The following is a 22,834-nucleotide window of genomic DNA, read 5'->3' as shown; positions in this document are numbered from 1 at the left end:
CCAGCGCCTCAGCACCCTCACAGGGAAGAGCTTCTGCCTAAGAGCTCAGCTCAGTCTCCCCTCGGGCAGGTTCAAGCCATTCCCCTTGGCCTGTCCCTACAGCCCTGATGAAGACTCCCGCAAACAAAGCCACTTCCCATCCAGTCCAGCCCCCTCCATGGCTTCACCCCTGTGCTCCTGCTGGCAGCTGCTCGTGCCCTGCCACAGGCTCCCAGCTCCAGATGTGCAAATGTTATTTTGCTCCTCCATGACTCACCGCTCCCATCGCCCTGGAGAAAGTGCTTGTTTCTGTGACTAACCCAGCTGGCAGCACAAGGCCCGGCGCGAGCCGTGTGTCAGCCCAAGGAAGCCACTATTCCTGCTGACGGGCAACACGCGGGTGCTCTGTCTGCAGGGACTACCTGTGCTCAGGGCACTTTTTCCATAGGGAAGAGCATGAATCCTTCCACAGCTGAGCTCCTTACACAGCCGGACTTTAATGGCTTTCCTTGTGATGCAACTCGAGGTTTGGCAAAGGCAAGCTGCAAACAGGCTCCCTGAATGTCACTGCAGTGAGGGGTGAGGTTTCTCACTTTGTTTTTAGGAACTCACCTAAGGAGGCCTCGCAACAGTGAAGAATTCAGCAGCCCCTTCTCTTGAGGTACCACCAGACCAACGGGGCTCCTTGCAGGGCACAGCCACATACACTGCGCCATCCACAGCACAACCGGGAACGTCCCCATAACTGCCAGGAAAGCTGCTCCCTCATTAAAGGTGATCAGCTTCACCTTTAAATGCTTGCTTTCAAACATCACTCTGGCCCGAGCTAAGCAAGAGCATGAACTGCCAGCACAACCACGGGACTGTAATCCCTGACTGGAACTAGAGGAAGAGCTGCTTCCTGAGCTCAACTACTGCCAAAGCCCAGCAGATCTCGCCATACTCACAACCAGTGCAGCCTCTGCTCTATGATTCTATGATCTACAGCACCAGTGCTGAAGCTGGGCTTATTTTTTAAGCATGGTAAAACTTCTCTGCTACCAACACTTCCCATGAGTTGCCTCAGAAAAAGACCAAAGGGTTATTAGGTGTTGACTACAACGTGGTTCCAGTGTGGAGCACTGGTTCCTGCGTGGAGCATTGGCTGCCTCGATGCACACTGAGCTGCTTTTCCAAGAGCATCATCTCACACACAGACACAGCCCCTGAAGTTAAATCAGATGTTGAGTACATAGACAAGGGAGATACTTGTCCATCCCGAGCTTTTATTCTCCTTGCAGTCAGGATGCTAATGAGGCCGGAAGACCGTTTTCCTCCACAAACTACTCCTTTAACCAAACAACGTGGCAATTTATTTTTCTTACTTTGCCCTGTTAACTGTTACAGGTCACCCACAGCTGCCACAGGGAGCCTGAAGAGGGAACGTTTCAACAAGCCTCTGTGTGCTTCCTGGCAAGCGCTGCTGGTAATGGGGATGGAGGCAGAGGGACCACAGCTCGGGGCTTTGTGCTGCGCGGAAGCAGCAAGCATCTCACCACAGACACGTACACCACGGCTGGGGAGCTCTGTGACAAGGACACTGAGTTAACCTCAGTGAGTCCTACGGACAGAAAACAGAGCCCGCTCAGTCTGTGCCTGGGGAGAAGCTGAAGGTGATTCATCACTTGCTAAGAAACAAAACTACTGATTTACCAGCCTGCAGCAGTCTTTTCACTGAGCTAAAATATCATTTCAGACACAGCTTTGATGGGGCAACTGACCACCTCTGTGACAAGAACTTGGTTGGAAGCCAGCTCCCATTTCCATCAGGGGATAACCAAAGACATACAAGCTCTTCCATTTGGATAGAGTGATATCCAGGAGGAACACACACCCAAGGCTATGGAGAGAGCCATCAGTATCCAACAGACAGCAGTGCACACCATCTATTCCAGCTCCTTCTAGAGACACTTGGACCAAGCTGGCTTTTCAGTGCCGAGATGAGAGCACGATCAGGACATTCTGAACCAGATTTGGAAGCTCCCACTTCAGATCTAAGTGTGCTTAAGAAAAAAAAAAAAAAAACAACAAAAGTGCTTTCAATTTTAAGCTGTTAAAGCTCCATTAAAAAGGGGAAGAGAAAGGAGGCAAAAAAGGTCCCTTTTGTTCTTAAAAGGCACCTGAGTCTATACAGAAAGAGGTCATTAAGACAGACTGCTGCTGCTCTCCCATGATGAGTGTGTCTGAGTGGAAAACTGATGTTCCTTCCACGTCCGATTCTGCTGCATTTTCACCCAAATCATCACAAACGCCTGGACCTGGCACAAGGGGTGAACATACAAACTGCAGCCTGGAGCCAGCCCCACGCAGCGCTGCAGGACACGCTTCTGAAAACTCCGGCCTGAGAAGGGCCTTTGTAGATCCTCCGTTGTTTTAACCCAGTTCAGAGATGCTGCCTCCATATCCACTCCATCCTGCACCAGTTTGGCTTGCAGCAGGCCCTGGAACACATCCTGGTGTATTTATGACAGCCTGTGACAATGTTTATTCTTTTACCAAAGGATGTTATCTTCACAGGGCAGATTTTACAGATCACGCGGGACCATTACGGGGTGTTCACAGGTTAAACAATAACTATGGAAATGCAGAAAGCAGTGGCTGTGCTGTAGTCATCGTGCAGAAGCCATCAGCATGTCTTCATGTATTACTGCAGAACAGCGTTGGAGATGGCTTTTCAGGCTCAAGGAGACCAGAGATGCCATCACTCACCAGGCAGACAGCAAGGAAAACCTCCAGCTGAGGCTGCTACCCCAGTGTGTACCATCACGAGGTGGGAAAACACTGATTTATCGGCTTGAGCAACGAAAAAAAAAGCAGCTTTTGTGTGATTTTCATTAACTGTTTGAGTAGTCTTCAGAACACGACAGACTGATGCAAGGGCAAGAAGCAAGGCTGGCTGTGCACTGTGAATTTCCATCTTCAGGCTCATATTCCTCCCACGAGACTGCTAAATTGGCATGTCAAAGATGCAGCTCAGCTCCGAATCTTATTATGGAGAGTAATCATATTTTCTAGTTTATTCCCCAGTTCATTGTTTAGGAATGTTGGCCCTGGCAGCCTTTGGTTCCAGGGCGTTCTCAGACCTCCACAAGTTACAGAATCATAGAATAGTTAGGGTTGGAAAGGACCTCAAGATCAAGTTCCAACTCCCTGCCACACTGAACTTCATCAAGAACACATACAAAATACCTCACAAGCACTTATTTTTGGGAGCTACCCAACCCAGAATGCCCCCACCCCAGCCCCAGCTCAACAGCTCACACCTCGGCTGCCAGCACCAATCCGGAGACCTTCAGCACTCCAGAACCAGCCAAGAGGGGGGACCCTCAGCCCTATCCCTTCCCAAACACCTCCTGGAGCCTGTTTTGATGCCTGCTGTTTCTCAGGTGCACGTTCATGCACACAGGCATCTCTTCCTCTTCCTCACAAGCTGACAGCAGTGTGAAACCACCCAGCAGCAGGACAGCCTGTGGTTGTGACACATCGGCTCAGGAAAGCACAACTCTTGAGGAGCGCCGGGCTCCCCCTGACTCACCAACACATCCAAAACCTGCCTCCTGCCCTCACCCCTTTTGGGTATTTACCTCCTTTCCTACAGAAAGCCGCCGAGCGCCTCGTTGCCCTCAGTGAAGACGAGGACCTAATTTTGGACATACCTCAGACAGCAGTAAGGTCATGTGCTGGAGAACTTGGCATCATTTGCTGTCCTCCGAGGAGCAAGGAGGGGGGAAACCAGCCAACAGGGCTGCCACAAAGCAAATTCAAGCCTTTTCTCACTCCCTGGCCTAACTTGCTGAATGGATTTAGCACCTCCATAGGCCTCACAAGGGCTGGTAAGTCCTCAACACACGAGTCTGCCTTCAGCACTAGGATTAATTCCCCGTTGTGCCAGAGGAATTTAGAGGAAGGGGAAGAAACACCAAAAGCCAACATCACTTTGGAGCAGCTCGGTGACAACAGAAGCTGTTCTCATCAAATCACAAACACGCACAGCCAGGACCTTTGAAGAGACTTCAGAGCAGAAACCATGCCAGGAAGGCTCAGCAGATGACAGAGTTTTGTAACCGAGTGACATCAGCTTATCTTTGTAACGCAGCTCAGCGTATGAAAACGCTCCATAGAAGCTTAGTCCAAATCTAGGCTCTTTGTGGCTTTTCATTAAGTTTCTTTGAAAGAATTATATAGGCATCTCCGGGGCCAGCGTGGCGTCAGCAAGCTGCCACCTCAGGTGCCTGCGAGAGCAGAGCCAGAGCAGCCAGAGGATTCATGAACCTTCAATGTGAGTCAGTCATGGGGGAAGAAGTAGTTGGCTGCAGACAAACACAGCTCAGCGACACCCCCAGAACACCACGGGGGGGATGCTGCTGCTGCTGCTTTATGGTGAATCAGTATTAGAAATAGAGTTATTACGGGAGATGTAGCGCAAAGCAAAGACAAGAGCCAGCACCAGAACCAGCACCACCATGTCCTCAAGCAGCCACCCAACTGATGAACCTACCACCAGTGCCAGGCTGACTTCCACCAGGAACCAGCCAAGACCTGAGGCAGGAGGACTCACCTCGTGCCTTCCACACCTTTATTTCCCTTCCAGTTCAGGGCAAAGGATTAAATCCCCTTTCCCTAATCCCCCAACCGAATGTCCTCCCATGATCTTCTTGGGGTTCATGCTCTGCGGAGCTAAGATTACATTACCTGAGAGATTTGTGAAACACAGCACAATCAAATCCTGACGCTGCCCCATTCTAGACATCACACCCCCAAAGCATCATAAATGTTCCCTTCCCCCTCCCTTCAAAGGCTCTGGAAAGGCTGGAACTTCATCTGTGAAAACACCATCACATCAAAATGATACAAATCAAGAGAGGCACAGGAATAGTTCATTCTGTCACCTGACTTCTGTATCTTCCTAAAATAACAATAACAACCTGCACAGAGATCTCTATATGCAAAGCTGATGTAGTGCAACCATTCATTCATGTGTTCGCATCCCAAGTGATATCCAAGAACTATTTCACTCCACTATAAGCAATAAAAGCCTCAGAACGGATCAGAGAAGAACAAGAGCTCTGCTCCTGCGGACCACAGCCTGTTCCCATGGACAGGCACTGCAGGACCTGCTGGTGTCCAACGTGGGGAAAGATACCAGCAGGAACAGCCACCATCCTAGAGCAGCACAGGTTTTCCTTCTGGGTGCTCTAAGCCAGCACACAACAGCAATCCTCACTCTTCTGTACACAACCCATAGAGGAGCTGACCACAGCCCCTCTACTCCACCTTAGTCCTCAGGGATGATGCAGGGAGCAGAAAGCGCAGAGGTTTCGCTCTCCCAGGCTGAATTCACACTCCCAGGCATCAGACAAGGCGTTTCCATGTAAACTGACCAAGGGTGCTCTGGAAGTTAGTGAAAACAAACACACACTCAGCTGTCCTGCAGAGCAACTCCCACATGGAAAACGCAACCCACAGAAGTCATCTCCTCATCTCTCCAATGCATCTCCTCAAACACAGGAATCAGAACAAGGTGAAGCCAGACAGCCCAAAAAACCTCCTGAACAGTTATTTGCCTTCTCCAAGATGGAGCTGATCCATAACTTATTTCTCATGATTTCAAAGGAGCACATTTGTTTCCTGGAATCCACAACTTCTCCTGGACTCGGCTGCCACTGTGAATGTCTCAATTCTCCCACAGAACAGGAGCTGGCATTCCAAAGTCACATGCTTCATAATTAAGAGGCTTTTACTCCTCTTTGCCCTTTAAAACACCAATAAAGGGATAAAGCCACGTTCTTCCAGATAACTGGAAGAAAACATCGAGGGAAAAACAAGCCATGGAAGGCCACAGTGTGCTGGGGACAACTGTTACTATATTTAGTCCCCTTGCTCTGCAAAGCTGCCGAGCATCTGGTTCAATGATGGTGATGACTCTTTCCCCTGCTAGTCAAGACAGCATTGATGGGCTGAACCCGCCGCTCCCCTGAGCACCCAGGCCCCTTCCCTGCATCCTCACACAGGTTTGCTGCTTATTCCATCTGAGCAGATTTCCAGTCCCAGCTCTCCTATTTGGGAATGCCTTAAGAACTCAGCTGAAAGCAAACAGAGTGCATTAGGAGGAAGGTTTTAAGAGGGAGCACCTGGGTACGGAACTGAAAGGCTGGAAAAATCTCAACTTGTTAAAATGCACAAAAATGTCAGGGTTTTGTTGGAGGTTTTCTTTGCAATTCCGTTTACTATGGAGATCAGAAAAAGGGGGTTTTAACGAAAAAAAACAACAACAACATTGTTCACATAAGCTGGTGCTTCTTGAGACCAGCTTCAATATTCTCTAGTTAGGATTCACAGGCAAAAGGTGTTATTTCAATTCACACTCAACAAAACCAGTCAGGAGCATTCTGCAAAACCCAAAATACCCTTTGAGAGCACCTCTTCCATCTTAATTCATCCCTCAAGAGAACGGTGAGACTGGGAACCCACCGGGAACCCACCAGTTCCCACAGTAACCAGTTCACTGAGGTGGGGGGAAAAGCAGCGACCCCCTCGCGCTGGATATGCCTGTTGGGTTTTAAGGTTTTGGAGTCTTTTTTGCTGCTTTACACACAAAATGGTTGTGTTTCTCCAACGTGCCCCTAGCAGAGGCTGTGCAGCAGCAGGACCGCTTGCGGATAGGGTTTAATACAGACGTGACAGTGTTTCCCAAGGAAAGGGGAAAAGCAAACGCTGCCGTGGGTTGCGCAGAGGCTTTGGAGGTAGCACAGAATTCCCGGCTGCAATTCCCAAAACCCTTCCTCCCGCTCGCTCCTCACCCTGCTCCCAGGCTGGGGGATGGGTGGGAACTGGGATTTGCCAAGCCCAGCTCCATCCGAGGTGACTTTCTCTCCAAACTAAACCATCCTTTCCAAGGAGGGAGCCTCCCGCATCCCACCGCGGCGCTCAGAGGCAGCCGCCTTCCCTATGGATATACCCCCCACCCCCCCCCGCCACGCAATCCTTGTGTAACGTGTCCCTTCCCCCCAGCGAGGACCAGCATACAAAGGAAGCCTTGCTCCATTGTCCACCTACAGCACCTACGCACCGAGCCCGCAACCACACTCAACCTACACCCCGAGCCCCTTCTACACCCACGAACGTCGAGGTGTTGGCACCCCCCAAAAGGGCTACACAGCCGACGTGTCATTTCCCCCCTGCACCCACAGCCGAACCACGGGAAGCGTTATTTTATCCGTGTTTACTTGCACGAGATCGGCCTCCTCCGAACACGCTAATCCCGGTTCAAAAGCCGTTTGGGAAAGGCGGTGAGAAACGGCAGGAATAGGGGGGTTGCCTGGCTGCAAATCCCCTTCCCAAGCCTCCGACTGAAACTCGGGAAGGTTAAAAACAACCATAAAGGAAAAAAAAAAGGGAATTCACAATTCAGCGCCTGCCATTTTTCCCCATCCATCTCCAAGCAACAGTACCATAGCAACTTTTTCCCTGCTTCGATACATCTTACAAAAGGAGAAGACCTGGACAAAATCAAGCCCCAGGAATGTCACATTCCCACTTTCCAGTGCCTATTCCTTGCGTCAGCCATGCCTGGAATCAACCCAACAACCCCAACGGGGGGATTTCACCCCCAAAACCCTTGTCTTTGTACAACGCTGGGTCACGGCACCCAGCCTGACGGACAAAACCAACCGCGTCGAGCACTGAGCCACGGCCCCGTGGTGTGGGCTTAGGGGGAGAGTAAGAGAAGCTCCATTACACCAGGGCAATGCCGAGGGCTGGCGATGCCGGGATGGAGCTCCGCTGCTGCAGATGCAGCCCAGGAGGGTGCCTCCATGCACCCGTCACCTCAACCGGGTCCCCAACACCATTTTGGGTGCTGTGAGGATGGGGTACGAGCAGGAGCCGGGACCTTCCTTCCCCCTCAGTGTCACCGCATCTATTTTTCCCATGGTGACTCATTATTAAGGACGCGCCGTCATTTTTCCAACGCAGGAAGATTAAAGGAAGCTTTAAAATCCTTTTCCTTCGGTGGGGTGTGTGTTTATGTGTGTGTAACAGCCCTGCTGGAGCACCATGCGCTGAGCAGCCACCCCGGGGCTCCTGACCTTCTTTTTCCCCTAAAAATGGTGAAAAATAAAAACGATTCCATCAACTTTGTGCGTTTCCCGAGGAAAAAGGTGTTGCTGAGGCAGCGGGGGAGAAGCTGCTGCCTCCTCCTCTTCTTCCTCCTCCTCCTCGCATGAAAAGACATGGGGAGGAGGAAAAGAAAACACAACCATGCAAACAGCTACTACTTCCTTATGAGCAGGATTAACCTCGGCAACAACAACAACAAAAAACGGGAAAAAGAAACCCAAAAAAAGCCACGATATCGTCAGGAATCCGCAGCGCTTCCCGCGGGCAGGAATCCCGTGTTTTCCTCATGGGGATCGGTGTGATTTGGGGGGGGGGGGACGGACGGACACGACCGTGTGTTTAAGTCACGTTTTCGCTGCTGCAGCCGCTTCGGTTCCCAGCGCTCGCTGCGGGACGCACACACACACACACGCAGCATCCTCATGGCTCCAAGGCGGAGGAAAAACACGGCAAAAAAGGCGGGGAAACGACGAGAGAGAACTCCAAACGTTGGCTCCGGGTGGAAAACGGCGGTTAGAAAAGCAAGATGGCCAAGCTGGGGCTGCCTCCGGCACCGCGCACCCCTCGGTACGAGATCCACTCCGGGCGCAGCTCCCACACGCGGCTGGCGCTCCGCCGTCGGTGCTGTTATTACCGGTGTTATCACACGGGGACGATGCTCCTCGGCCCGTCCACGCCGCCGTCCCTCTGCGGACGCTCCTCGCCATGGCGCGGGGTTATTTACAGCGATTTTGTCCTCCTGCTGCTCCCCGCAGGCCGCGGCAGCCCCGTTCCCCCGCTCCCTCCCCGCTATTTCCATCTTTGACGGCGTTTTCACCCTCATTTTCCTCACAGCGAGGGCCGGGACGGCCGCGGACACCGACCCGAAGGCGCGGGAAGGCCCCTCCGGAGCCTCCTTTCCCCCCCCCCGCTCTCCGCACTCACCGCTTGAAGTGCTCGATGATCTTCTCCTCACGCACGTTCTCCGGCAGGTTGCCCACCCAGAGGTGCCTGGTTTCCCGCACCATGCTGCGCGGCGCGGGGCGAGCCCGCCGCCCCTGCCCCGGCTCGCTGCCGCCTCTCCCCGCGCAGCGCTGCCGGCCGCCGCTCGCTGCCCGCCGCCGCCGCCACCTCCTCCTCCTCCGCCTCCTCCCCGCCGCCCTCCGCCTCTTCCGCCGCGGGGCCCTGCCGCCCTCAGCGCCGCCGGCTGCCTCCCCCCGCGGCGGACGACACCATCCCCTGCGGGGGGGCCCCCTGCCTGCCGGGCCGCGGGCTCCCCCTCCGCCGAGGGTTTTCTTCCTCGCTGCCTCCCCCCGCCGCGGCCCTCGCTCGCTCGCTCCCGCTTCCTCCTCCTCCTCCTCCGTCAGCGGCAGCGCGGATCCTGCCCCAAGCCCCCCCCCCCCTTCTCCTTCTCCTCCCCCCCCCCCCCCCCGCCCCGCGCACGCGCACGCGCACTGAGCCCCCCCTCCCCACGGGCGCGCGCCTCGGGACCGCCGGCGGGGGTTGAGCGCGGGCGCGCAACGCCCCGCCCTCGTGAGCGGGGAGAGCGGCGGGAGTGCGCCTGCGCGGCGGCGCGAGCAAGTTGGGGGGGAGGGAAGGAGGTTGCGATGGGAAACATGGGGGGGGCAATGAGAAAATGGGGTGGATTGGTAAAATCAAGGGGTTGTGCTGTAAAAAACGGGGGTAAAGGGGGGGCCTTGCAAAAGGGGGGGCGGTGCGAAAACGAAGGGTGAATGGCCAAAAACGGGGTGAATTGGGAGAAATAAAGGGGGCACTGCAAGAAACGGGGGGGTATACAGAGAATAAAGGGGGCTGTGCTGCAGATGTAAAGGGGTGGGTTGAAAAGGGGGGGCAGTGCAGAAAATAAAGGGGGGTGCAATGCAAAAAGGGTGCTATGCAAGAAATAAGGGGGGCTGCACTGCAAAACATAAAGGTGAATTGCAAACAATAAAGGGGGTGCATAACAAAATATAAAGGGGGTGTAGTGCAAAACTAAAGCGGGATGTATTGCAGAAAATGGGGTGCTGTGCAAGAAATAAAGGGGGTACATTGAAAAATGAAGGGGCTATAAAAAGGGGAGACACTGCAAAAAAAGGGGTGGTACACTGAAAATAAAGGGGGTTGTACTGCAAAGGGGGGCACTGCAAAAATAAAAGGGGCTATTGCTAAAAGTAGGGTGCTGTGTAATAAAATAGAGTGCTGTGCAAAACAAAGAGCTGCATTGCAAAAAAACAGTGGGATACACTGCCAAAAAAGAAGGGGGTACATTGCCAAAAATAAAGGGGTGCACTGCAAAAGGTAAAGCTTACCCCAGAACCCTTCCCCAGAATGGGAAGGCCATGGGAATTCCTGTTGGGAGGATTCAGCTGCACACCCTCGAATCCCTTCTCCACCCACCATGGCTCTGTGATTAAAGATGGGGTGAAGGAAACACTCATGGTGAATATGGCGCTGCTCAATGGGAGACTCTGCAATGGGGCAGAACGGTTTTCAGCCCAAAGGGTCTTGTTTTGCACCGTATCAGGCAGAAGCTCTTCCCTGTGAGGGTGCTGAGGCGCTGGCACAGGGTGCCCAGAGAAGCTGTGGCTGCCCCATCCCTGGCAGTGCTCAAGGCCAGGTTGGACACAGGGGCTTGGAGCAAGCTGCTCCAGTGGAAGGGGTCCCTGCCCATGGCAGGGGTTGGAGCTGGGTGAGCTTTAAGGTCCCTTCCAACCCAAACTACCCTGTGCTTCTATGAAACGTGCTGCTGTACAGATAAAACCACCCATTTCTACACCCTAAATTGAACATACCCAACCAGTTGCCACCGTGTGACTCCACACAGCTTGAGGTCAGGATAAAACGCACACCCATGGCCACAACAGTATTTTTCTTGAAGCCCATTAGCAGTTTTCAGCTCAGAATACCAATATTCCCCCATTTTCCTTGGCCAAAACCTCCCAACAGCACTTTTCTGTCAATCCAAACCATGTTTTCTTGTCATGGTCCCCTCCAGTTTGGCCAGACCCTTCCCCAGGGCCACTGTAACCTCCTGGCAACAAGTCCACCTTGAGAAGTGGTCAAAGTCATCGCGCTATCAGTGCTTTAACAAACACACGGATCTCCTGATTTAATCAGGCTCTGACGCACGTCAACATGAGCGCTATCCCCAACCCCTCGACCACGAGCCCATCCCGAACCAGCCCCGTGCCTCAGTTTCCCCAGCCATGATGGGTGTTAGCTGCTCCACCAAAGCAAGATCTACTGATGAACCTAACATAAAACCAATGGACCTTTGCACACAAACCATCTATTATTTAAAACTTGTGATGGAGCCACGTAGACACGAGAAGATGCGCTGCCAGCGTGCTCCACCGCACGTTGATGTGAACAGGTTTTGCTCTCTGTTTCAGCTGGTTGGAAGCACAGAGAGCGCTTGCTACATGTCCATACCTTCAACAGGCTCCACAGGCACCCATCTGGGAGGGGAAGAAACCTAAACCACACACCAAATGGCTCTTCTATGCTGATTTTCTCCCTCCCTGCCAGGGTGGCACCTCTAAGGGACACAAGGAAACTGCGTCAGCTCCCAGGTCTCTCAAGGAATCTCAAGCAGGGTCCGAGAGGGATGTCCATGGATTGGAAGCTGTAGCAAGCAAAGCTGTCAGCTCTGCTGACAGGAAAGACACAGTTGAAATTAGCTCTTCCTGGGCTCTGCCATGCCAGAGCCAACTGGAAGAGGAGCACAAAGCCTGGCTGGTGACGCAAATAAAGATCTGGAACATCCCAGTACTTCTGAAATGCTTTGAAGGGGAAACATTTCCAGTTACAACACTGGGATGTTGCTGTAACAACTCATTGGAAGACTTTGAAGAACACAGACCCAGGCTAGAGACCAGCATGAGCAGAACCATGCACCCAGCAAAAGGCACCTCCCTGATGGAGGGCTGCTCCTACATGGCAGCTGGCAACACTGCCACAGGCAACACCACAATGAGCATCTAGGGGCAAGGCACGGACACTCATTCCCATGTGCCACCTATCCTAGGGGGGCAGAGAGTTTAGGACACGGGGACTCCAGCAGCTCTCCAATGCCCAACAGCTTTCGGTACACACAAGAGCCTGGCACACCTTGAGGAGCAACATGAGTTACTCCTGTGGGTGTAGCCGAGAACCCGGCTATCTCCGGACATCTCGGTCAACCCTGTAGTGAAAACATTGCGACGTTTCTTATCGGCAGTTGGAGAGGATTAAAGCACCAGGCTACATATTAATGAGGTTATAAACCCATCTCAGCTTGAACGCCGTGTCCACGGCAAGAAAATCAAAGCAAGAACAGGGCAGATCAAAAGAGAACCATTAAAGGCGTGAGAAAATGGGGCTGCCTTATAAAGAACTAGTAACGTTAGCAGCAACCAGTTTGGAGGAGAGAAAAAGGGGCAGGAGAATCAGAAACCATCCTTGGGGTCCGCAGACTAGCTAGAGACAGCCTCCCTTCGAGGAGGGAACACCAAACACCAGAGAAAAGGCAAGTTTCTATGTTCTGAACACAGCAGCATCTTACCCATGCAGCACAACTCGCTGCCACGTGTCACCAGGATGGCTTGCCAAACACTTCAGAAGCAAACACAGCAACGGGAGCTCCATGTACACGAGTGTAACTCCTTACACTGGGTCCCAGAGTAGCAATTGATCTGTGGAGCACGGCTGGAGTCGGGAAGGAAGGCGTTACACCTCTCCCCATAGCTGGGGACACGGACAGTGACATCCAGCATGGATTAGAGCAGTCACATTAGTGACACACAGCAATCCCCCCTCAATAGCATCCAGTGCACATCCCACTTGCTTTGTTTTTTACTGGAAAACCACAGGTTACCCATATGGGAGCCCTCAGACATCACGAGGAACACACAGAGCATTTCTTTGTTTGAGCCACCCAGCTCCAGCCACCATCTTGTCACTATAAACTGTATTTATTTACAGCCCTTTCCTGCTCATTGACTCTATTTATTAAAACGATGCTATGGCAGCTGAATACCCAAATGCCAGTGAGGCTTTTAGCTCAGTTTTAAGCCAAGCCTGAATTACAGACCTAATTTTATTGCTTACCCATTAACGTTTTATGCGACGGATAATTTTCTCCAAGAAGGCATTGGTGCTGTTTGCTATTTGGGCTCATTTGTTGCCAAGACAGAGGAGATCAGCTCACACACAGATAATGCTTTGGACACGAAGTCTGGTTCCGGATCCTAGGTAACACAAAATACGGGATTTGTATTAATAAAGCTAGTCATTTTGGTTTGTTCCCCTTTGAGTGTTACTGCTCCAGCTGTTCATGAGGAGATGACCCCCCCCAGAACACTCCCTCCACATTTTCCAAACCCGTTATTTAGTAATTTATTTGCTAAATAATTTTATTTTCTATTTTCTGTTTTTCTCATTTCAGTTTTCTTCAGCAGCAGAGTCCAGTGTGATGGCCGAGCCACGCAACCGAAACACCGCGTGCCAGCACAAGACTGCAGAAGAGCTTATTCTTAGTACATATATTAGAATTTTTATTTCTATATTATGTATTTATATATAACAACCCATACTTTTGCCTGTTGTTGGGGAAAAAAGAGGATTATCACAGTGCTGCTCCCCCTGCCCCTCAGCTTCTGTGTGACCACGTACCATAGAGCTGAACCTGCCCACCTCACAAGGGGTTTTCCCAAAGACAGGGCATTGTACCAGCTAAACAGAGAGGACTTCAGTCTTCCAGGCTGCAAAAGATTACATTTTTGGGGAAAAACAAAAAACAGCCAGCCCTGTCTGATTTGGTACCCAAACAGGACCACTCCAATGGATAGAAATCCCTCACGATGGGATAGATCACTGCATCCTGTACTATTGTTGCACTATTTCTACGTAGAAGCCCTATGTGCCCAAGAAAAAATCCCAGATATTACACTGGAGCTGTTGCAGAGCAAAGTTTTAATACAAAACCCAAAGTCCAAACCTGTCAGCTTAAGGCTGCTCTTCCCCACATTCCCCATCAGATTGATCAGCACAAAATAAACACTGAGCCAGCCACTACCAGAGCTTTTGTTCAATCAAACACCATTTTGATACTGGAGCAACTTGGTGTTTGAGGCAGATGGAACACATGTTGGTGTGCTTATGGCTCTCCCCCTTCAGAGAAAGACACTAAGGAAATGTAACAGCAATACAGCGCAGGAGAAGGGTTCCGTGAGTGGCCTTTGCTTTCATTTCACCTCTGCAGATCTCATGGTGCAGCTTTTTAACTCTATGGGATAACAGAAAAGCTTGAAAGACCATGGTTTTCCCTGCTATGGAACGGAGGTTTCTACTGCTCACCTGCTTTTTGGCACCAGAAGTGTTTAGCTTGGAAACGCCATGGATATAGTAGTAGCAACTCTTCAGTCCAAAGCAGAGGTGGTGAAGGTTCAGCTCTCACAGGGCAATTCTCCCTCATTTGTCCTAAACTGCTGAAGAAAATTAATCCCGAGCCCCACAGGATGTGCCAACCTGGAAAATATGGGAACATCCCAAGCAGCCAGCTTCTCAATCCAGGGTCCCTCCATGCCAGCAGAGGCCTCTGAGGAGCACAAGGTGCATCTCCAAACCAACACATCCCTGATGAGAGAATAAAAGTCATATCCCTGTCCGTGGTGATTTACTTCAAGTACAGCCGAGGCCTCAGGCACAGGAGCTATTGGCAGTTTTCATAGGACACCACACACCAGCTTTCCCAGGAGCACAGTATGAAAGCTGGCCTGGACACCTCATACTTGCTCTGCACTCATTTTTTGTGCCAAAAAAAAGCATGAAGTCAGAGCTGTGCTACAAACCTGCAGCAAGCAGGGGGACACTGGCAGGGAATCCTGCATTTCCCACATGGTGCTGCTCCAGCTTCGCTGGGCAAGGCCTCTCCATGGTCAGCCAGAGGCAGGCATGCGACACCGATGCCAATATTCTCATTACAGGAGGCTAACAGGAAGGTGCCGATACCCAACACTCCCTGTGCACTAATGACTCTGTGCCGTGAAGTCACCTGTGACCTCGGGAAGACCAGCACTGGGTGCTTTTTACAACACCACAAAAGGAGCTGCACCCAGTAAAGAAGCATTGGCCTTCTTCATAACATCACCGGATGGTTTGGGTTGGAAGGGACCTTAAAGCTCCTCCAGTTCCAACCGCTGCCATGGGCAGGGACCCCCTTCCACTGGAGCAGCTTGCTCCAAGCCCCTGTGTCCAACCTGGCCTTGAGCACTGCCAGGGATGGGGCAGCCACAGCTTCTCTGGGCACCCTGTGCCAGCGCCTCAGCACCCTCACAGGGAAGAGCTTCCATCTAACCTAACAGATCATCTTGTGAGCCAGCATGGCTTTGAGGAATCAAGTAATAAACCAGCAGCATCTTACAGGCACAAGTTCATAGGGGGAAAAAGCGTGATTCAAGGGGACACTGATCTCCACCAACACAATTTAGGCCATTGCAATGTTCCTTCTGCCATTTGCTTTAGCAAAATTGAGAGTAATACACTACCACATGTAGGTCTGTTCATTGTAGGGAAAGGGGCCCCACAGTTTTACTCCCTGGAGGCAACTGTTCTCCCCACCCCTTTTGTGTGTATTTTTTTAACGTGCCACACAGCAGCACAATGCTGACAAGTGCATTGTATGTTTTCTGCCTATGCAGCAGTTCACGAGCACACAGCTCGGGAAGGGGGTTTTGAAAGGGGAAAGGGGGAGGGAGCTGTCTTCGCTGTACCGACTGAATTGCACACCCAGCTCTTCTATAGGACCATGGGGAAGGGGAAAGGGCACTAAGGTTTAAAAACAGTACAGCTTTGAGCATCCAAAAGGGTCTTCTCTTTGATACAAGTGGAGCTTAGAGTAAAAGCTACTACAGGCAGGAAAAAAACAGTATATGTAAATCACCAGGGTTTCTTCTCTGGCACTGGAAGTGACCCCAGAATACAGCTCATCAGCCCTCACTGCTGTTAATCTCCATGTTTCCACACCTGACAACGCAGAGATACCAGCTCTGAGGAAGGAAAATGGAGGAGGGAAGGGTATGGAAAGCTGGATTGTCCCTTTTCCACCTGCCAAGAGAGCTCGATGGAGCCTCAGTGGCACCGCTCCACAGAGCAGCAACCAAGAGCACATTACCAGCTGCCATGAATGAATCTGCTGGTTCATGCCCCCCAACACACGTTACACACAGGACTGACAAACACAGCTTCCTCTAACAACGAGGATGACTAATCCACAGCACTTTATTTATTTATTTTTGGTGAAGGCCACAGGGCAGAGCTTTTTTTCCACAAAGCCTCTGCTTTTGTGAATTAGTAAGCAGTGGGAAGGGGAAGCCCTGGGACCTACTCGTGCTATCCAGACAGTAGTAACCACAGAAACATTGTGGGTTTCTGTGGCCCGTGTACAACACACACTTACACAACCAGAGCACCATGCTTCCCGCTCCTCCGCAAGGCCAGCTCCCACTGCCCAGGAGGCTCTGAGATCACTGCGTGGTTGTAATACTTACAAAGGTGTGGAGCGGGGTTACACAAACAATCCTGTGTTTCCCTGGAAAGGAAGAAAAACGGGAGAAAAGGCGTAAGACAAGCTTCCACCCATAACATTGCAATGTCCCCCTGTGCTACCTGGGTCAGAAAAGGGATGTGCTGGAGAAACAGTGGTGTGCAGGGTTCTGTCATGGAAACAGAGCATCTGCATTAGCTCGGTGGGGGCCAGTCCCCCAGGCAGGGTTGCTCTGGCTCGCAGGGCGCATTAGCACTAGGAGCCAGCTTTAATGCAGAGCTGTGGTCAAACCACAGCAGAGCCAGCACCGAAGGAGGTCACTTGGGGACTGCAAAAAGGTAATGAATTAAAACAATGTAAAACGGGGGAGGGGAGGGCACAATCTGTAAGCAGATGCTTACTGACGAGCAGGCAGGTCCACAGCTTCGCCCTGGCAAACTGCAGAGCTGCCTGCACGAAGCAGGGGGAGAAATCCCAGCCCAGTTCCCAGGGCGCAGCATAACAATCCGCAGAGAACACTGAACAGATTTGGGTTACAGCTTTTAGCCAGCCCCGCTCACCCCCACCACCCCCGTTCGGCTCTGCAGCCCTAAACCCCACCGAATCTGCCCTCTATTTAAGCACTCAGAAGCAGAGATTTGCCACCAGAGTGATTCCGGGTGGTGGCACCGTTAAATACTCACCCACCTCACAGCCAAGGGCTGTGAAACCTTACAATTCGGGAGTGTTTGCAAACGGTTTTGAAAGCCTTCCAAGGAAGGTGCTGTAGGATTGTAAATCCTCCCCATTATTAATAAAATGGAGCTGTTGTTCCAACTCTAATCAAGACTTGTCTCCAGCTGGGCAATTTAAAAACGCAATTGAAAACACACACACACAAAAAAAAAATCCCCCCACGATCATGAGGAAGCTTCAAGGAAAAAAAAACACCAACAATCATCAGTGAAAAAGCTGTTGTTTAAGGGGAAAGGAGGAGAAACCGAAAAATAACGAGCCTGCTATCTGAAATGAATTCCAAGCAGGAGCATGGCGGGGCGGGGGGTGTTCGCCGCCCTCCCACCGCCTGGGAAAGGTCACTTCTGCCATCGGTGGCCTCGCTGCGCCCGATGAAGCGAGCAGCAACCCCATTGCTGTGAGCCAGCCCCATCCATCTCCATCAGGAGACAGCCCTGCTTTTAATTCATTTAGCGAAGGGGGAAGGGGAAAAAAAACAAACCAGAAACCAAATTTATGTGAAAGAAAAAAGAAAAAGAAACAAACCCTCGCAAACACCTCCCTGCACCCTTGTCATGGATGGGGAAATCTAGCAAGGGGGAAGAAGATGCCAGGGAGAAGTGGTGCATCCTCCTCATCATCATCTTCATCCTCCTCCTCCGGCAGGGACCACGCCTGCCCGGCTCTGCGGCAGAGGCTCCGCAGTGGGTGCTCCCCTCCCCCGTGGAAGCTTCTGGAATAAGGAGCCGAGCTGGAAAGAGGAGAGAAACCTTTATACCCGCAGAGAGGGGGGGAAGAGAGCGAGCGGCGGAGCGCCTAATAAACGGGAGAGGATTGCACAAGGCTGGGGTGTGTGCAGGGGGGAAAAGAGATCTAAATAGATATATAGATATAAATGAAGCGCAGGAGCGGCTCTGCAGCCGGCTCGGCTTTTAAACCAAACACCCCAACACAGAGCACACACAAATAAGAGGGAATATGGTGGTGTGTGGAGCGGTAGAGGATGGGATAAAGGAGCTGATCCCTCCTCCCGGATCTGCCATTGCGCTGGAGCTCGTTTGTCGTCTCCTTCTGTCGCAATGAGTTGTCTGATCCGGACTCTTTCATTTGCAGCTTCAGTTTGGGGTTTCTGTGTGTGTTTTTTCTTTTTTAATCCTTTTTCCTTTTTATTTATTTTTTTGGCTGTTTGTAAATTATTTTAATTAAAAAGGCAAAAAAAAATCCTCCCAAAATCTCCATCTCCGTGGAACAAATAAAACATTCAGGCACACTTCCACCACGGACCGTAGGAGAGATGAGTTCCTTCTTGGTTTTTCCTTTTTTTTATGGCTTTTTTTCCTTTTTCTCGTGCTTTTAGGATGTGTTGTAGTAGAAAGCCAATGGAGGAAAACAAAGGTAATATATATACATATATATATATAAAATCAAACGTACATACGGGCCAAAATTAGTGGTTATATATAATTAAATCACAGCGGTTTAGGTGTGGGGGTTTAGCTGATATTCTGTAATCAGTCCATAGGAAAAAAGGGGATTCCGATGTATATAGAAATATGGTAGAAATACTTCTGTATGTGTAGAAATGAAAGAGCCATAAGCATGTGGGCCTAAATCTGCTCATTCCAGGTTAAAAACTAGCAGTGGTTTAGGGCTGCGGTTTGGAACAAAGAAGGGACAATGTTAAACTGTTCCCTGTAACAACACCGGGGTAGGAAAAAGGGAAGGCAACATTAAAAGCAACATTAAAAGCCTACGTGGTACCTTGGCTGCAGCCTCCAACAACGAGCATTTGGATGTTAAGGGGTGTATAGATATATATAGATATATATATTTAGAGTATTACCACGTCTGACCACACGAAGGATATGCTTTTAATTAACGTTATGGCGGGCAGGTTGTCGTCGGGAGCAAGACGAGCGGCGACGGCTTCTTCTTCCCCACACGCCTCCGGCTCGGAAGGCACGTCCATCCTCGGGTGCTTTGGGGTTGATTCTTGCTCTTTTTTCAGCACGTTTTGGGTATTTTCCATGGCGGCTCGAAGGAGAAAAGCTGTGGAAGGGAATGGAGGCATGGACCTGCCCGCCCCGGGGTGCGTGTGGTGGGGATGGGGGGAGCGCAGGGAACGGGCAGCTCGGGGCCAAAAAGCTGCAGGCTATGAGGAAAAGTAAGAGCTATTTTAAGGGTCGGTGCCGGCGACCTGCTCCGGAGGAGGGCTGAGGCAGCAGTTCTGGCGGATTTTCGCTTCCTTTTGTCAAGGCGGTGAGGAAAAAAGGGGGGGGGGGGGGGAGGTCTGGTTTCCCCCGCAGCGCTTCCACCGCCCTCCCGGAGGGGATGCGCACACGAGGAGGAGCCCCTCCGCCGAGCTCTTGGCACGGCCGAAGCTCCCTCTCGCCGCCCCGGCCCCGCCAGCCGCGCCTCTCGTCCCGTCCTTCCCCCCGCTGCCCGCCCGGCGCCATTTTGTCGCCTCAGCGCCGCTCGCCGCGGCCCCGCCGGGCGGCCATTTTGTGAAGCGGTTCCCGCCGAGGCGTGGGTGAGGCGGCGCTGTGGAGCCGGGGGGGCAGCCCCGGCCCTCGTCCTCCTGCCCGTGTTCGCCCTCAGGAACGCTTCTTTTGAATGTTTTATTTCTCTTTTCTTCACAAAACGCCGTGCCCTTAAAGCGCCGGTCTTCAAAGCAAGCTTTAGCCTCAGGCGGAGCAGTCCGGTAAAGGAGATTAAAGTGTATTCGCGCGGCTGTGAGGGAAAGTGTGGCCGCACGGAGAATGAAGTGATACATTCATTTTTAGGAGCCATTCACCATTCCTTCTCCTCCTTCCAGCATTTTGTCCCAGTGATAAATCTCCGAGCTCAATAAACGGCCTTGACAAAGGGGATAAACTGAGAAATACCTCTTCCATTAAATAAAACACCTCATCTACAGGCTCTAATGGACGCTGCAGTAAAACGGATAATATAAACCGGTCTGGGCAAAAATAAAAGGTTCATTTGGGGGAAACAGGGCTTGCGGGGTGCTGGGGTCGCCTCGGATATGAGGGAAAGGTGGGATCTAAAAGGTCAAATCCATGCATCTGTGTTCAGAAAGAGGGTTGGGTTGAAATAACCAGAGCCTGGTAATGCGCATGCGTAAACGGCTGCATTGGTTTAACTTGGTGTTATTGAGCAAAACCCAGCGTGCTTTAAATACAGCCCATGCTGCTGGTGGGTCAGGTGTGCAGGAAAATGGGGGGGAAAGGAGAATATTGAGGTTTTATATCTATATCTATCTATATATATATATCCATGCTGTGTAATGAAGCTGGAGAAATCCAGGGCTTGGGCTGCTCCCAAAGGAATCGCTGCTGGTTTTTCCCCCTCTCCCTTAGCAGGATCAGACCACTTCTCATTGAAGGAACGTTAGGGTTTTATGTCGTGTTGCGATGTGACAGCACAGAAAACTGCTCCAAGCACGGTGGGGAAGGACAGCGCTGCAGCAGGATGATGGCAGATGGTTTCCTCTGGTCCGACCAGAAGAAAAAACCCGTTTTCCCTCCATCTCTGTTTGAAAAACAAACCCATCAGCAGCAGTAATTCCCTATCCATCCATCCATCCATCTCTCCCTCCCTCCCTTCATGCACCATTCATCCATCCCTCCATCCATTTCTCCCTCCTTCCATCTGTCCATCCACCATCCATCTCTCCATCTATCCTTCCCTCCCTTCATGCCCCATTCATCCCTCCCTCTCTCCCTCTAGCCCTCCTTCCCTTCAACCCCCATTCATCCATATCTCCATCCATTCCCTCCCTCCATCTGTTCCTCCTTCTATCTATCCATCCACCATCCGACCACCCATGTCTCCCTCTCTCCATCCATCCACCACCCATCCATCAATCCCTCCCTGCCTCCATCCCTCCCTCCTCCCAGCAAAGCCCTGGCAGCTGCTTCAGCCTTGCTTTCCCCTCCTGCAGCGTTCCCCTCCAGCTCCTTCCCGGCCCCTTGGAGGCGGTGATGGCAGAGCGAAGGCACGCGAGGAATCCAGCTCATCTCTCCCGCTCTGTGCTTGCATTTCTCACGGCCGACCATGGGGGATGCTGGGGGAAAAGGCACTTTCCAGCCTGTTTCCCTTTACAGGCTTCGCTTTCCCTGCACCACGCCAAACCTTTGGCTTACAGACAAAACCTCTGAAAAGGCCTCATTTGTAACAAAGCACTACTTCCACCACTGATTTAAAACCACTACAGGTGAGCCTGGCAGCTCGTCCTTTACTTCAAAGGCTGTTCAAAGATCAGTTGAGTTGTGAGGGAGACAACCTTTGGAGTTTTATGGGCTATGAACTGGGGGGGGTTCAGGCTGGAGAAGAGAAGGCTCAGGGGGGACCTGATGGCTGCCTCCAACTGCCTGACAGGAGGATGGAGCCAGGAGGGGCTGGGCTCTGCTCCCAAGGAACAAGGGATGGGACAAGAGGAACCGGCCTCAAGCTGCACCAGGGCAGGGTTAGATGGAGCTGAGGAACAATTCCTGCCCCAGAGGGTGCTCAGGCATTGGAACAGGCTGCCCAGGGCAGGGCTGCAGGCACCGGCCCTGCAAGTGTTCACACACCCTCAGTGCCATGGGGCAGTGGTGGCCTTGGCAGTGATGGCAGCAGTTGGACTGGATGATCCTAAAGGTCTTTTCCAAGCCGGTTGCTCCTGCGCTTCCCAGCTCACAGCAGGGTACGGTGTTAGATGCCTTCGCTGGGAAAGCCCGGGGAAATCTTATCCCCGGACCGCACCCAGCCTGGAGTGAAGAAATGCTTGCATTTGCTTCTCGTTGGAGGGCAGCCACGTCCCGCCCCGCTGCCCTCGGCCTGCCAAGAGGGATTGCAAGACAAGGCAGGCTTATTGCAGCAGCCAAGGGAAGGGCAGGGCCGGCCCGTGCGACTCCAAGGCTGTAGGATCCTCTTTGCCCTTTTGCACTGCCACTGGGGCAGGACAAGACCTTGGGTGGGTTTTATGCCTATGATGGTCCCTGGGGAGCTCTGCAAGGCTTTGGGGTGCTCCTAAGGCAGAGCAAGAGCTTCATCTTGCTCCGTGCATGATTTGTGTTTGGTTTAGTCTTTGCCAAGCAAACCTGGGTGCTTGTAAAAGCGCTTGCAACAGGGCACAGAGCCCAAGGACAAGCGGAGCTGTCGCAGCAGACCTGGGCTTGCTCAGCAGCAGGATGGGACCCGTCTCCTGCAGCCTCACCCTGCAGAATCTCCTCCATGTGGCTCGGCCAGCACTGGAAATTCCTCGAGGTGCTCCCAGGGGAAAACACGGGGCCGTGCTTTTCAGGCATAGCGACGTTCCCAGTGCCTCGACTTGCCGTGCTTCTCCCCTCACCCAAGGAGAAAATGGCTTAAGTCAGTTTATTTTCCTCTTGCCTCCATGTCCGTCCATCCCTGTCCCTCCTCATCTTCCTTTCCTGGAGAATATGCCAAATTTGACCACTTTTCTGTCCCTTTGCCACGCAGCCAAACTCTCCAGTG

The 22,834-nt window shown here is 51.9% G+C and overlaps 1 protein-coding gene and 2 long non-coding RNA genes across 6 annotated transcripts in view; all 3 read right to left on the bottom strand.

The window, feature by feature from the left end:
• SPEN (spen family transcriptional repressor) overlaps nt 1–9,256 on the bottom strand; it is a 66,954-nt gene extending 57,698 nt beyond the window's left edge. For all 4 annotated transcript variants that reach the window (XM_061379510.1, XM_061379512.1, XM_061379513.1 and 1 more), the window contains exon 1: nt 9,061–9,256. In XM_061379510.1, the coding sequence (XP_061235494.1) occupies nt 9,061–9,143 (83 nt within the window). In that variant the 5' untranslated portion in view covers nt 9,144–9,256. The remainder of the gene's footprint in view (nt 1–9,060) is intronic.
• Nucleotides 9,257–12,750: 3,494 nt separating this feature from the next.
• On the bottom strand, nt 12,751–15,307 carry LOC133226238 (uncharacterized). The gene is made up of 3 exons (XR_009729449.1): nt 14,623–15,307; nt 13,789–13,856; nt 12,751–13,343 (listed from the first exon to the last, which is right to left on the bottom strand). It is a non-coding gene; the product is annotated as an uncharacterized LOC133226238 (long non-coding RNA).
• A 1,031-nt stretch (nt 15,308–16,338) lies between these two features.
• On the bottom strand, nt 16,339–17,144 carry LOC133226237 (uncharacterized). The gene is made up of 2 exons (XR_009729448.1): nt 16,762–17,144; nt 16,339–16,684 (listed from the first exon to the last, which is right to left on the bottom strand). It is a non-coding gene; the product is annotated as an uncharacterized LOC133226237 (long non-coding RNA).
• Between the last annotated feature and the right edge of the window lie 5,690 nt (nt 17,145–22,834).

This window comes from Neopsephotus bourkii, unplaced genomic scaffold, assembly GCF_033783945.1.
Source record: "Neopsephotus bourkii isolate Nb327-2 ecotype Australia unplaced genomic scaffold, CSIRO-AGI_Nbou_v1 NB_1778, whole genome shotgun sequence".
In the NCBI taxonomy this organism is placed as follows: domain Eukaryota; kingdom Metazoa; phylum Chordata; class Aves; order Psittaciformes; family Psittacidae; genus Neopsephotus; species Neopsephotus bourkii.
This window is presented reverse-complemented; position numbering and strand designations above follow the sequence as displayed.